Source organism: Metopolophium dirhodum, chromosome 1 (genome assembly GCF_019925205.1).
Source record: "Metopolophium dirhodum isolate CAU chromosome 1, ASM1992520v1, whole genome shotgun sequence".
Taxonomy (NCBI): Eukaryota; Metazoa; Arthropoda; class Insecta; order Hemiptera; family Aphididae; genus Metopolophium; species Metopolophium dirhodum.
The window spans coordinates 96,245,792-96,261,453 of record NC_083560.1 but is presented as its reverse complement, the minus strand read 5'-3'; the positions used below and the strand labels follow the sequence as shown (position 1 = coordinate 96,261,453).

The following is a 15,662-nucleotide window of genomic DNA, read 5'->3' as shown; positions in this document are numbered from 1 at the left end:
TGGTTTAAGGGACGATACGGATATGCCGACCAGAGAGATGTAGGCGGTTTTTATCAAACGTTTTTGTATTTCCCCGAACTAGATTTCTCTTCGGCGGCAAAGACCTTTTAGTCGGTGACAATAGTTTTATTGGGGATGACCGATTTCTACGAACGACAGTCTGGCCGTTATTTATTATTCTGTAAGATTTTAGTTTATTTAATATAATGATGTGTGAGCATATCATTACAGTCATTTTTTGTCACCTAACTTTCATAATATAAAAGAGCAACGACACACCAGATTTCTTCAAAATGCTGATCAAAGATTTTTTTTTAATACAAGGTTCAAGGAAGTTGTTCTTATAGCGATATAAAAATATCATAAATACAAAAATAGGCACTTTTTTTATTTGAAAATAAAGTTAAAAATGTATAAACAATGTTTATTAAATATTCAATGATTTAACTTTGAATTTTAATTTTACATATGCATATCCATTATCCTTAATACAATAAAGTATAATATATTATGAACAACACTCGTTACTTATTGGCTATTAACAATATATTTTCAGCAGAGCTACTTCCCTGGTTCTATTTTAATGACGTATTTAACCTATTGTCAGTACCTAGTTAACTTTTATAATTTTTTTTACTTTTTAATATTTAGAGTAATATATTCAAAATTATTGTACTGTTAAGTATTGTAAATATTAATCCATAGTATACTACTTACTGCAGGTATTTCAAAACAATACATTGGTTATATCTAAAGTGGAAAAGAACGGTGGCTGGCAGTTGTCCGAATAATGATAAAGACCGATAAGAGTGGTTGTACGGTGGTTAACCTGTGGTTACCCTGTGACCAACTTGAGGTGGTGTTGCACAGCAAGTCGGGGGATATTTTCGATTTGCGGAGCGGAGCGACGGCGCCGAGGAGCGTAGCGACGAGTGCCGCTAGCATGGCATCACTGTACGATGTTTTTTAAAATTGGTGTCACTGTAAAATGCTGGTATATGCTGGTATGGTATTGTGGTATAAGCTGCCTTATCATTTTTCGGACAACTGCCCCCTACCCGGAAAAGAACGGACGGCGGTCAATATGACGGCGGTCCAATTCTCTTGGACGAAAATCTTTCGAGGCGACGGTTAACGTAAACGGTAATATCATGTATATCACTATACTGTCATTTATCATTATTATATTATCATAAAAGTTCTGAATCTCGTGTGACTTAAAAATTCCAAAAAATCAGAATTTGCATCATGCATCCTTCGTCAATCACTCTTTATATGATACACAAATAAAATAAACCTGTATCAATGTTTTTCGTAAAAGTGATATCAAAAAAATAAAAACAATATTTCGCAGCTAATGTTTTGAACTATATTGCATATCTATATCAATTTAGAATCTTAACTATCACTACAATTTTAATTTTATACGTAATACAACACAATAACGTCTGACACACATTATGCCGGGTTCACACTGTTGCAATTTCTTGCATTGTAGACTTGCTTGCAATATATATCATGCAAGAATACGCATAGTAATACGCAAGTGCATGTTCACATATATGCTTGTATATGTGTAGTCTTGTATGTATTTAAATATTGTTTAGTTTCAAAAGTGATCTGATCGCGAGTAGAAGTGCTGTTTTTTTTTTCAATTTTGAAATATTTTTAATTTTTACGAGACTGTTAAATGGATTCAACAAAAAAAGGAGTACTTATTGTTTGCGATATGCTTCGTAAAGAAATCTTAAAAAAGAAGCAAGAAGCTTTAAAAAAAAAAAGATTATGGGTTCGACAATGGATTAGTAGAAGAAATAGTGTTGGCGCATCAAATAGTTTATGTTTTGAATTAAGAAATGAAGATCCATCATCATACAAAAACTTTTTGAGAATGGATTATTACCTTTTTCAATATTTACTGGAGAAAGTTAAACCATTAATTCAAAAAGAAGACACTTTTTTTAGAAAAGCATTACCTGCACGTACAAAATTGGAAATAGTACTTCGTTTTTTGGCCACAGGCAATTCTTTTACCAGTCTTCAATATTTATTCAGAGTACCTAAGAACACAATAAGTACGTTTCTACCAGATGTATGCAATGCTATTTATACTGCATTGAAAGAATTCATTGAAGTAAGTACTATATATTTTTAACTTTATTATCACCAAAAAGTAAATTAGGTAAACAATATAGGTACAGAAAATTAATGTAAGTAAAATAAAAAAAATCTTAACGAGATTTAAAATTGTAACTAACCAAAATAAAATTTATCAATATAATATTCTTTTTAAATAAAACTTAACCTTTTCTTAGTTTTTTTTATCAAAATTCAAAAACTTAAAAAATATATATAAAATAAAAAACTTGTTAGGTACCTACCTACAAAAAATATAAAATATTTACAAAGAAAAAATATCATCATTTGAAGAATAGGCTGATGAACCATTACTTTCATTTGACATTTGATTACTGGTTGATGGAACTGCTAATGTTGTGTTGTGCCCTGATGAATAATCCACATGTATATCATTAGTAGCTTGTTGATTATAAATAACTGGTGTTTGTGAAAAGTTAAATACTCCACTTGGTTGTACAGCTTGCAATTTATACTTAATAAGTAAGCTATGTATATCACTTTGTGCCTGAAATGCTAAATTTATGGGTAATTTTTTTAACATTGTTGATACTAAATTACCAAATGCATCAAATTCGTTCATTTCCAACGGTTGTGTTGTTTTATCAGATATTTCGTCTAATTTTTTTAGAGCATTATCAAGATATGTTGTATCCGACACTTCATTTTTCCTTTTTTTTGAAATTGATCGTTTTAAAGCCCGTGGAGGTGGTAGCGGAGGTGATAAAACTTTTTCTGATAAGTCCGATAATAGTTGGGATGTATTGTTAACTGTAGAGATTAATGTAGCATTATTTTCAACTGATGAAAAAGAACTATTCAGCTTAATGGACTCGGCTGATGTTAAATTTTCACAAACAGAATTTGACTGAGATTCGTAATCTTTTTCAATGAGCATTTCCTATAATAAATAATAAGTTGAAAATTAGGTGGGTACTTCGAAAACGTGATAAATAAAATAATCAACTGTTCAAATGGTTTTATGGTTTTATGTTATATTTAATATTTATATTATTTTTAAATCTGAAATATTTTTATACATTTCCAGGTCCCTAGAAAAGAAGAAGAATGGAAAAAAATCCAAAATGGTTTCAATTTGCGTTGGAATTTTCCTAACTGCGTTGGTGCCCTTGACGGGAAACATGTAGTTGTAAAAAAACCACCGGGGACAGGGACTGAGTACTTCAACTACAAAAATTCTTGTAGTATAGTCTTAATGGCAAGTGTAGATCATGATTATTGCTTTCGTTATGTAGATATTGGAGCAAAAGGAAGACAGTCGGATGGTGGTATATTTGCAGATTGTTCCTTAAAATATGCAATTGAAAATAATAAACTAAACCTCCCAAAAGACGCAGTTTTTGTTGCCGATGAAGCGTTTCCTATGAAACCATATTTAATGAAACCATATGCCCGAAGAAATTTAACAAAAGAACAAAAAATTTTTAACTATAGATTGTCAAGAGCTAGGCGTATAGTAGAAAATGCTTTTGGAATTTTAACAAGTCGATTTAGAGTTTATGAAAAACCAATATCACTTATTCCAGAAAAGGTAGACAGTATCGTAAATGCTACTTGTGCTTTACATAATTGGCTAAGAATAAAATCGCCTAATACCTACACACCATCGGGTACATTTGATTATGAAGATTTAGATAATTGTAATTGGTCTCCCGGATCATGGCGTAATGAAATACAACCAACAGGAATTATAAATATGACTTCTCATCCACCGAGATATCCGTCGACATCAGCCACAACATTGCGAGAAAAATACACACAATATTTTAATAACGAAGGTGCTGTTCCATGGCAGGATAATATGATTTTTTAAGTACATTTATCTATATATTAATTATTATTATTATTATGTTTGTATTAGTTACATATTACATTTATTAAAATTTTGACATTGTGCGGCCAACTTCACGGACTTATATACTAAATTTTAATATTATATTATCCATAAATTTAGTATTTACTATTGGTATTTATGTAATTTAATTTATTTAAATTTTGGTAGTGAAATATATTAAAAAATTACCAAATTAGAGTGAGTTTTCCTTGATTCGACAACCGGATGCAAAAATATATCAAGTGCTTCAAACCAAAATACTTTTGGTTTATATACATCGTTGGCACCTGATCCAGACTTTTTTGAATCCTCTACTTTTCTTTTTTCTTGGTGGTAGGCCGTACGTAAATTTTTTATTTTGGTTGGAACATCAGATGGTCCAAAATTAGTTTCATTCATTTCTTCAGATATTAATTTATATGCCTGGTTCCGTGCATCTTTGTTCTTATATTGGTCCAGTTTTACGTTCCATAGTACTTCGTGATGACGATACAAAGTAATTAGTTTTAGTACATTTTCTTCGTTCAAACTATATTTTGATTTGGAGGCCATTTCAGTGTTTACAAATTAAATTATTTAAAAAATGTACTTAACTAAATACTCTATTAATTAAACAAAATTCATAAAACACAATCCACGTGGTTCACTAGAACGTGTTCGAGAATAAACTGGCATACAATTACCTAATTGCATTCAATTACTGTCCGACATGCCGGACTGCGTGCAAGTTTGAGCATGCAAGAACTTGCATGCGTATTATTAACGTTCACATTTGTTCAATTTTGTTCTTGCACGAGTAAAAATAAGCATGCGGGAAAAAGCATACAAGAAATTGCAACAGTGTGAACCCGGCATTAGACACACGTGAACGTTTAATGAATAAAATAATACAAATATAACTTTTACCCACTTAATATATATTATTTTTTTAAATAACTATAACATGTATAATTTAATTTAGGTTTGGCGGAAAATTGTTGTAATACCATGTTGTAATACCATGTTTGGAGTAATACCGCGTTTTTCTTTTATTATTATTATATTAGCGAATTGCCTATTGTATAAAACATATTGTAAAAAAATTATTATTATTATGACTTGTGTATTGAATCTTTTATTATTATATTGGTGACTAGCGTATTGTGTATATGCCGTATTGTAAAATATAAAATAAAGTAACCCCTGCAGAACTACAATATAGTTTATAATTTATTATTTTACTGTACAATGGACTGTTTTTATTTTACACGATCATTTTATAGACACTGTACAATCATCACTCTTTCCAAAGACAAAATACACTGCGAATATCGCTTCATTAAATTACCTACCTTAAATTTATTATTGGTACTTTATTAAATGTAATTTGTTAAATTGTAATTATTACTAGTTTTAGTTTATTAGTGTGTTATTACTGTTGTTAGTAATTACTGTGTTCACACCTCGTCTACGATAATATATTGCTATTATTTAATTTGGACTTGGAGTGTTTCATGAAGAACAATTTTAAATATACAACTTAAACTTTTCAACAAAGTCCAACTATTTATCAACCTACCTAAGAAATCCTCTACCAACGGTCCTACTACTTGCAACTTATAAGCTAAACAATTGACCCAATTGCTAGTTTATAACAATATCTTTTTTGCCGAATAGGCTTTTTTTTAGGAATTGTCTTCGGGAAAGTCACGGTGTCCGGGGAGAAGTGGGTTCTGGAAAATGGTTTTGTTAGGCAGAAATCTTGATGTACATATATCTACAGTAAAACGCACAGCACTTGATGAATTACTTGAAGAAGAACCAAATAATTACACTGACGAGTTTTCAAGGTAGGTATATGGCTGAAATTCAAAATACTCATAATAATTTTCTGCTTCATCAGAAAAAGTTTTTTCAACGGCCGGTAATATATTATCTTCAAACAGAGCCGCATTTAACGGGGGAGGGGGGGGGGGTGGGTAAGGGGAGCAATTGCCCCGGGGTGGCAGATTTTTAGAAAATATATCATATTATAATATAATACATTCTCCGTTACGAATTTCATTAAAAATATTAATACCAATGAATCTACCAACGATTCAATAATAACTAAATGCATCACAGTTGTGTGCCTGTGTTATTTATAGCTTTTAATTTTCAGTGCGTGGCTCAATCATAACGAAGAGCTGTCGCCTGTTGGCTGTTGCGGGCAATGCGGGCGTATGATCTAATGATAATCGTAAAATACGTATTTGACTAATTATAATTTTAGTAATTTTATCATCGGCAGTCGACGACCACAGTCTCGAAGAAAGTTCGATAGACAACAATGTTGTGTTTGTGAAATTTATGTTTACCATTCAATAATTATTAAATACTATGTCAGGTAAGCGAATTAAATTAAGTGATGCAGCTTACCAAAAAGTAGCAATAGAAAAATAACGAAGAACTACTTCAGAAAATTCGAAAACTTCATTCTTTTTTCCCTAATGGAATTGTAAGAAGTGTAAGTATTTATTTTTATATAAAATAAATTTTTTAAATCAGATATAAACTAATCTAAATATTTACATTGGTTATAGCCTGAATTGATCCCCACAAAAGAATATATTCTCAATCTCATACGTGTTTTCCAACTGATATTTCTAAAATTGAAATACTGAAATTATTACTAGTCTACAGGTATAAATATAAAATAATATACTTAATAAAATATATTTCTAAATACGGACAGTCAGATGTATTTAAATAGTCATATTATATTATTTTATTTACAATATTTTTTCATTCATAGAAGAATTGGTACAATTTAAAAATATTCTCAATTTGTTTTCAAAAGAAGATAAATCATCTTTTATAAGTCTTTTATATTTAATATTTTGTTTTATTGTTAATATTGTTATGGGCATCAGACATTTTTTTTAAAAACCCAAGCTTTGTGATTCTCTTAATGAAGGTTCTACTGGCACTACTTCAATTGAAATAAATAATAGTACAGTCAATATGGAGTCGTCGGAATTGTGTGTAGTTGAAAGTGCTTCGGTTACCATGAATACAAAAAAAAACTGTGGTCATATAATCATAACCTATGAAAAATATATTGGAAATTATTTGTACGTCGAAAATATTGACGATTGTTTAAAACATGAACTTTTACGTAACCTTTGTGTACCGAATTACTGAATCACTTATGACTTTAAAAGTGATTTAAAATCAGGAAGAACTCGAGCATTTAGACATCAATGGTTGCATGAAAACGGTTCGTGGTTGACATGTTCAGCTCTTGAGGGTGTGAAAGGAGCTTTTTGTAGAATATGTGTGTTGTTCAAGCCATCAATTTATAGAGGCGTACAAGGTGGATTTATAATAAAACCGTTTACGAAGTATAAGGATTATTTTCATGCATCTTCTAAAATACATTTGTCTTCAAATTGGCACACTGAATCAATGTTAAGAGCAAAAGATTTTATGGATATTATGAATGGTAAAACAATTAGTGTTATTGAACAAGTAAATTCTGGATTGCATAAAGAAATAGAAACTAATAGGCTAAAATTAAAACCTATTATATCAACTATTTTGTTTTGTTGAACTCACGACCTTCCCTTACGAGGGAAAAAATCATATTCTGGTGTTTTTCACGATATTTTAAATTTTCGTATTGAATCTGGCGATGAGATATTGAAAGATCATTTTTTAACTTATGTGGGAAATGCTAAATTTTCGTCCCATAGAACTCAAAATGAATTAATTACATTGTGTGGAAAAATATTAAAAGAAGAAATAGTATGTGAAGCTAATGCCGCGAATGCGTTTTCCATTATTGCTGACGAATCAGCAGATATTTCTGGTGTTGAGCAGCTAACAATTGTAATTAGATTTTTAGACAAACAGTCAAAGATTCGAAAAGAATTCCTTGGCTTTTTACCCTTAGATAAATTAGACGCAGAATCAGTTGCTACTAAAATTTTATCATTTATGGAAGATAGTGGCCTTAATTTAGGTAAATTTTGTGGACAAGGTTATGACGGCTGTGCTACAATGGCTGGCAAAGTAGGCGGCGTTGCTAAATTAATTCGTGACCGATATAATAAAGCTTTATATTTCCATTGTGCTAGTCACCGATTAAATTTAGTAATTAACGATCTAAACAAAATTATGGTTATTCGTAATACTATTGGCACAATAAAAGAAATTATAAAATTTTATCGTGAAAGTACCCTTCGAAGAAATCTTATACCTAACATACCACTTTTTTTGCAAAACACGCTGGTCTTCAAAGTATAAGAGTATTAGGCGATTTTCTGAAAATTGTATTGTTATAATTCAAAACCTTCAATCTTTGTCTATTAATGGTCTTATAAATTCGAATACAAGACAACGTGCACTATATCTATACTCTTCAACCTCAAATTTTTCATTTATAATTAGTATGAAAATAATCGAAAAATACAGCGCTATCTTAAGGCGGGTACACACTGGAGCATTTAGGTGTAATGTAACGCCGTAATGGAACGGTAATGCTCAAGTGTGTAGGGTGTTACTGTATCATTCGTGCTTGCTCGGCTCGCGACGCCGTTGATCCACCCGAGTGTCGGTATTTTGACGAATATCAAAGGAATGTTACATTACAATTCACTGCTAGTGTGTACGGTAAAAATTGTAATCGACCAGTGCCGTGTAACAGTGGTTGCGCCAAGACTTTGGGCCAAACCGGGGCCATTGATTTATATTTTATAGGGAGGGCCAGTAGCGTACAGCCAATATGGTAATTATTAAGCGTGATGCGAATTGCCAGGACAATTTTAAACCCCCAATAACCCCTCCCCTGAACGACCATTACATAGCATCAGTAAAATAAAATTGAGATATTTGCTTCACACTTCCTGCCAAAATCGTACCCAGGGAAGTACTCCCTGCTCACTACAATATAATAATATAAATTATTAATTATTATGAAAATTATCACCGTCACTGGTGTACCAAATAGTCTGAATGCTTAGGCAACTAGACTGAAAATTATTTTGAAATAAATAATTAAAATATTAATACATAATACAGGGGCGGATCCAGAGTTTGGAGACTGTAGGTCAGGACATTTCAAGGGGCCACTTATTAAAACTAGATTAAAAATCTATACTTGTGTACTGGGTAATAAAACAAAAATTCATTTATCGGTACTGTATGTGTGTTTATTTCATTATTAAAATTATAATAGTTTCCTTCTTTTTTCCATCTCTGCAAAAGTTTCAATGACTCTATTGAAATTAATTTTTTCAGCTGTACATTTTTCGATACTAAGTATTGCAAGATTTTTCTTCAGCAATAGTAGAGCGAAGAAAAGTCTTAATTAATTTGAGACAACTGAAACTTCTTTCAGCACTACTCACAGGCAGTGTATAAAACATTTTATATAAAGTAGATAAATTTGGGTACGATGATATCATATCGTTAGTTATCATAAATTTCAAAACATCATTTGTAGAAATATCTTCACAGTCTTTATTTAAATGATAGTAAAAGTAAACAGAGGTAAATGATTCATATTCTAAGATGAGATCATCTTGATCAATATCAATTTTGTAAGTTTCAGAGAGTTTTTTAAGTTGAATAATTGATTTCTCATTAGTTTTTTTTTCAAAAAAATACTTCCTTAGATCAAGACATTCAAATTGCTGAACAATATTTGAAAAATCTTCAAACCTGTGATTTAAAACATTTATAAATGAATCTAAAATTACAAAGTAAGTATTAATTTTAAAACTTTGATCAGCTGATTTATTTAAATCATCCTCTATACCAATTTCATCGAAAATTTTTTTCGTTTTTTTGTTTCGTTGTTCATCAAACTTTGTGGCACCATCAAATTTTTCACACAACGCAATTGAATTTTTTTGAGTTTCTAAAAAATGTTCAGTTGTTCTCATCGATTTAATATTTTCAGAACAAGATGTGATCATATTAAAGGCAGTTGTTAAATCAATTGATGTATTTTGTAAATAATTAGATAATATATAAGCTTTTCCTAATATATTTTTCCACATAAGTAACATAAAACTAAATTTAAGTTTCATAATATGAAAAAGCAAACCTTGTGCCTCTGAAACTGTTTTTGATTTTGTGTTGGATATTTTGCCTTTGCTTGTTTGTTTTAGTGTTTTGACAATAGCAGGTAAACTATTAGGTATACACTGAATCTACTGCTCGCTTATGACTAGCCCATCTTGTATCAGATAATTTTTTTAATGATAAAATTACACCTTCTACTTGCTTTGCTTGTTCCTCTTTTAAAATATGAAGTCTAGGTAAACTGCTGGTAAGAAATGTATATAAAGTTTCTAATGTGCCAAAAAATGAAACTGCAACAACGAAAGATCTAATGGAATCAATTAAAACCAAATTTAAATTATGAGCGCAGCAATGGATATACAATGCAAGAGGATTTAACTCTTTTACTCTTGATTGTAAGCCACTAAATCGACCAGACATTGTACTTGCTCCATCATAAGCCTGGCCACGGCACTTGGAAAAATCCAAATCATACATTTCAATACATTTATTTAGAATATTAAAATAATTATTAGCAGAGGCACCTGCTAACTAGGTAGGTAGTAATTCTTCAAAACAAATAAAATGATCTCTTATCTTTCCTTCTTGGTCAACAAACCTTAAGCTCAGAGAAAATTGATCATTCTTATTTATATCTATAGTTGAATCAATGATTATAGTAAAATATTTCGCCAATTTTATTTCATATAGTATTAACTGAACAGTTTCATATGCCATAGATTTAATTATGTCATTTTGAATCATATGACTTAAATAAGTTTCATTTTTATTTGATACTGCAAGATGTTTTGCTAATACAGCATCATATTTTGAAACTAACTTAACAAGTTTAATAAAAAGACCTTGGTTTGGTGTTTCATAATCAAACTTTTCTCGGTGACCTTTAAATGGAAGACCATTTTTGGCTGTCTAAATCTGGTCTAAATCTGTTATAACTGGGACTTCATATTTTGTTATTGTAATTTTTTCAGTAGTTGAGCTGGCAGATTGAGCTACTAAATAGGCAAATCAGTTTATTATAATATAAAAAAATGTTTTATATACAGGGAATGAAAATACAAAAGAAATAATAATGTTCATGTTCATCAGTTAATTTATAAAATATAAAATTATTATTAAAAAAAGGTTTATTATGTAGGAATTATTATTATAATTTAAAATTATATTAAATTATACTAAATTTGTAATAAATTAATAATATGCTTTATTTTATTTACCTTCAATTTCACTAACAACATCACCAACATCTTGGTCTAAATTTGTTATGGCTGGGACTTGATATTTTGATATTATATTTTTTTCAATAGGTGGGTTGACAGATTGACCTAAAAAATGGGCAAATTCATTTATTTTAATAATATATACCTATGCATAAATAGGTAGGTACTGATAAAGAAAACATACCTAAATATTAGTTATGCTATTTAATTGTTTAAATTATTAATTTATAGTCAAATAATAAATAAAACATTTCAAAGTAATCGGTGGTTAACTGAAATTACTGAATTAATTTTAGTTCCTAAAACTTACCTTGTTCCTTGGGTTGTTTAAAAAAAAATAACCTGATGGGTGATGAAACGTTATAGTTAAAATATATTAACTACTAAACTACAACTACTTAATATTTAATATAATATAGTAGGAACTTAAAATACTACCTTGTTTTTTAGAAGATTGAACAAAAGATAAAATACTTTTATTTCCTTTTACACTTTTTTCTTTTTCTTTTATTAGTCTTCTCGCCCCACCTGAGAGACGAGCTTTTTTTTTAGGTGGCTGACACAGTTCTGATGGTTCCATTTCCATACTTTGGAGTTTAGATTTAAACTTAGTAAAATCTTACAATTTTAAAACTAATTATTTATTAAAACTACCAAAGTACCAAACATATAAAAAGTCCATATAAATAAATGATAATGGATATTACAATCATAACACTTTTCCGTCAATCGTGATGAACGTTCGTGATGGCAGTAGTATATTCTGCCCTCCTAAGCCAAAAGGCAGTAAGTGACAAGATTTGAAAAATGAGTTTATTATATCAAATTAATCGTTTTTTTAAGGAGCATTTTTTGATTCCTTAGCAAAAATACCGTAAATGCAATAGTTTTTGTAATAAACGTGGTTAACCAAATAAGTTTTTACAAATGTATGAATGTTACTAAGCAAAAAAGCAGTATCAAACACATGCTGAGCAAAAAGGCAGTAACTGACCACAGTATACGGTAATTTTGCTTAGTATTGCTCAAATACGTTATTTTTGTTTAGTATTGACATAGTATTGATGATAATTTTCTAGCCGTATCACACAATATCATATTATCAAACATTATAATAATTTATTAACATACAACTGTTAACCGCGATTAAAGATATCTTTAACCGTGCTGTTAACATTCTGGTTGTTATTAATTCTGTGATTGTGGTTTGGTACGGTAAACGTTTCCATGTTTTTCGGAGATTCAGACTTCAGATCATAGGTAAACAAGACCCCAATCAGCTGTCGAGTGTCGCTTCTATGGTTTTTCCCATCGACTATTATATATTATTATCATGGTTGTGACGCGGTACGCAGCGGCCACCAGTACAAAGTACAGGTACCGCAGCGACCAGTCTACACTTTTCGTCAACCGCCACTACGGGCTACAGCGCGACAACGCCAACTCCCCCACCGCGCCACAAAGGCACAAGGTGGGACGGGAAGGCGAGTCGCGTAGAACGAGTACCGGCCGTCGTAAACTCGTCAGTTAGAGAAAAACCGTTCGTCTCTGAAAACCACACACACCCGTCGTGAGCACAGCCACACGACCACAACCAGAGATATATATATTTTCATATAGCCCGCCGTCATTTGTTCTCTTTTTTTTTGATATATTTCTTTATTACCTATATTTATATATCTACGTATACCCGGTACGGGGTAAAATAAACCCAATCATCGACACCCGAAATTGTGTTTGTTTTTTTTTCTTACGCTCGAGTGTGCCACCCAATATACCACACCAACGACCGGCTCTCCGCGGACCACCTACCACCACCGTCGTAGCCGCGTCAAATTGGCTCCCCGCAGAGGAATCATCGCCTCAAGACAGCGTAAAGGTAAGAGTTTTTTCACGCTGACACATACCTCGGTAGATTGCTTATATTAAGTTAATATTAAGACTTTTAGCCAGGAGTGTGTTTGCCGGTTAGCTAGGATTCCCAGTGAACATTACGTAAGAATTATTTCTAGCACGTAACAGGGAATCCCGCGCAGCCGTGCATAACCATGATACGGATTGGGAAGTAGTTATATAACAACCGCCACCCCTCCGCAACGCCAACCTTTCGTCCCGCGACATTACCGTCGATAACAGCACAGCGCGCAGGCCAAAACCGGTTTCAGCCGTTGCAGCCGTCAACTGCCGCCGCCGAGTACGTCGACCCAGTTCTGCTATTCTGGGAACGCAATGGCGGCACCGTCAACAGCTGACCTACTAACGTAATCGCTGATAAACTTCCGTAAACAGCGCACAAAATTTACGTCAAAAAAAAAAAAAAGTCTCTAAACCACGTACACACACCAAAAACAAGCTACCTCACCGACCAACTGCTTAACGACAGCATTTGTAATTAAATCATACATAATGACTGGTAAAACGTTACAACAGTTATCGTCGGCGGAGCTGCGTAGCGAGTGCTCGGCCCGCGGACTCAGTGTGTCCGGGTCGAAGTCGGATGTGTATGTCAGGCTAGAGGAGCACCTTAGGGAAAGCGGACTAGTTCCCGAGAACGTGAGGTTCGAACCAGTGCAGCCCCCAATCACAGGATTAGGGGACGGTACTGGACAACAACCACACGTTCGATCAACGCTGTTAAGCACGGACGTCAGTCAGATTTTCGGACCATCGGCAAGAGGTATCTCGACAAGCCATACGGCAAGTCAAGGACCAACGGACGATCGGCCAGAGGACTGCGACAACCAGCTGACCATGCAACAGGGCCAGTTCGCACACCCATTCAATACCGACACTTTCAAAACCGCAGCGGAACAACTGCAAAAGTTAAAACTGGCGTTGCCACAAACGAACGACAAAACGTCGTTCGAGGCACGCCTAATGGCGCTCGAGGCAAGCATGACGCGGTTCTTTACGGAATCGCGCACGACCGCCACGCAGCAGCCACACGACTTTGCAGTCCCGCGGTACACCAACCACCCGTCACCCGTACACATAACAACTCGTACACACGATAGTTACCAGTCGGGTAGGTCGTATGAGCGCAACGACGGCGGCGCTCAGCCGAGCGCCAGCCACACTGCCGCCACGAACAACCGACCGTTCTTCACGCGCGACGGTCAACACGAGTATACGGGTCACACCACACACGCGTCATATGAAGCACGCGTACAGGAACGTTCGGTACTAATACCGTACGAGGACTTGCGTACAGCAAGAGCCTCGTTACCCGAGTTCACAGGAACTAGGGCCGAGGACCCCGTACGGTTTATAGACAATACCGAGTCGATTTTGACGCAAGCTCGTATACACCCATCGGGTTGGTGCAGGGCGGTCGAGCCGCAATTAAAAGGAACGGCGAGTACATGGTACAATTCTATCAGGGCACTCGACCTATCCTGGACAGAATTTAGGGAGGAATTTTATGAAAATTTCAATAACGCCGAAATTCAGTCTCGATTGCGCGCCGACATCGTGTCAACACGTCAAACGCCCAGACAGTCGTTAACGGAATTTGTGCTGATTAAAAACCAGCTGGCGCGCCGCGTAAATACCGGCCTATCCGAATCGGAGTTGGTAGGTATTATCGCCGGACTAACGCGTGACACTTTCCGTACACACATACGTCTACACCGGCCATTGACGTTCAGCGAGCTGCGACGCATCGCAGGCGTTTTGGACCCGGTAACGGACAACACCAACCCGCCCACACAACAATGGGCCCCTAAAACTAAGAAAGGGGTGGAAACCCCACAAACAGCCCCCCCGGTCAAAAAAAAATTTGTTACGAAAGCAACTGTTAATACACCACCGGGGCCGTGCAGATATTGTGGGGAACTCCATTGGAACAGTAAATGTCCAAACAGACCGACCACGTCGGGAAACGGCGGGGGAGTCGACGAGGACTAGTCCCCCTCATCGACTCATCACCACCCCCCCCACTCATCACCACCCACTCTCGGTAGTACACACGGAAAAAATAAGCGTAATCGAAAAGCGCGTAGTTCGGTAATTCAACACACAGAACAACCAACTACGAACATTTTTTCCGTCCAATCACCACTCGGCACCCGTTCACAGACCCCCAACCTACACCACCCCACCATTGAACACACTCACCTCACCGGTGACACGTGTGTTCAACAACAACCGGCTTATGGGGCAGCCACAGGTGTAGGGACAAAGGCAACAGAGACACGGGTGTTCACCCGCACAGGTGACGGGGACACAAGCACACACACCGCGCTTATCCCCGCATTAGGTCAGTCTGCGCACGTAAGGCAACAGGCGAGCAACGAGGCAACCGATGTTGACAGTATGGTCAAGGCGGTTAACACCACCGACCAGACAGTCTCCATCGCGGTTCAGAACCAGTTGTCCCGCTCGACCAATTGCAATACGACTAA

At 34.4% G+C, this 15,662-nt stretch overlaps 3 protein-coding genes across 3 annotated transcripts; 2 read left to right on the top strand and 1 right to left on the bottom strand.

Moving 5' to 3' along the window:
- Positions 1-1,468: 1,468 nt before the first annotated feature.
- Positions 1,469-4,166, top strand: LOC132935023 (putative nuclease HARBI1). Its single transcript, XM_061001459.1, has 2 exons — positions 1,469-2,134; positions 3,185-4,166. Exons 1-2 carry the CDS (start codon positions 1,691-1,693, stop codon positions 3,968-3,970), a joined length of 1,230 nt encoding a protein of 409 aa, XP_060857442.1. The 5' UTR covers positions 1,469-1,690; the 3' UTR covers positions 3,971-4,166.
- LOC132935024 (uncharacterized) lies at positions 2,005-4,838 on the bottom strand. The gene is made up of 2 exons (XM_061001460.1): positions 4,181-4,838; positions 2,005-3,037 (listed from the first exon to the last, which is right to left on the bottom strand). The coding sequence occupies exons 1-2, from the start codon at positions 4,541-4,543 to the stop codon at positions 2,402-2,404; spliced, it is 999 nt and encodes a 332-aa protein (XP_060857443.1). The 5' UTR covers positions 4,544-4,838; the 3' UTR covers positions 2,005-2,401.
- An 872-nt stretch (positions 4,839-5,710) lies between these two features.
- On the top strand, positions 5,711-8,257 carry LOC132947165 (52 kDa repressor of the inhibitor of the protein kinase-like). Its single transcript, XM_061017378.1, has 3 exons — positions 5,711-5,820; positions 7,174-7,518; positions 7,705-8,257. The coding sequence occupies exons 1-3, from the start codon at positions 5,711-5,713 to the stop codon at positions 8,255-8,257; spliced, it is 1,008 nt and encodes a 335-aa protein (XP_060873361.1).
- The last annotated feature ends 7,405 nt before the right edge of the window (positions 8,258-15,662 follow it).

Excerpts from the sequence above, each read along its gene's own strand:
- LOC132935024 (XM_061001460.1), bottom strand. The coding sequence starts at position 4,543 with ATGGCCTCCAAATCAAAATATAGTTTGAACGAAGAAAATGTACTAAAA. Across the intron at positions 3,038-4,180 it reads GGAAAACTCACTCTAATTTG|GAAATGCTCATTGAAAAAGA; the intron begins GTAATTTTTTAA and ends TATTTATTATAG.
- LOC132947165 (XM_061017378.1), top strand. The coding sequence starts at position 5,711 with ATGGTTTTGTTAGGCAGAAATCTTGATGTACATATATCTACAGTAAAA. Across the intron at positions 5,821-7,173 it reads TACACTGACGAGTTTTCAAG|TGATTTAAAATCAGGAAGAA; the intron begins GTAGGTATATGG and ends TGACTTTAAAAG. Across the intron at positions 7,519-7,704 it reads AAAGAAATAGAAACTAATAG|AACTCAAAATGAATTAATTA; the intron begins GCTAAAATTAAA and ends TTCGTCCCATAG.
- LOC132935023 (XM_061001459.1), top strand. The coding sequence starts at position 1,691 with ATGGATTCAACAAAAAAAGGAGTACTTATTGTTTGCGATATGCTTCGT. Across the intron at positions 2,135-3,184 it reads CATTGAAAGAATTCATTGAA|GTCCCTAGAAAAGAAGAAGA; the intron begins GTAAGTACTATA and ends ATACATTTCCAG.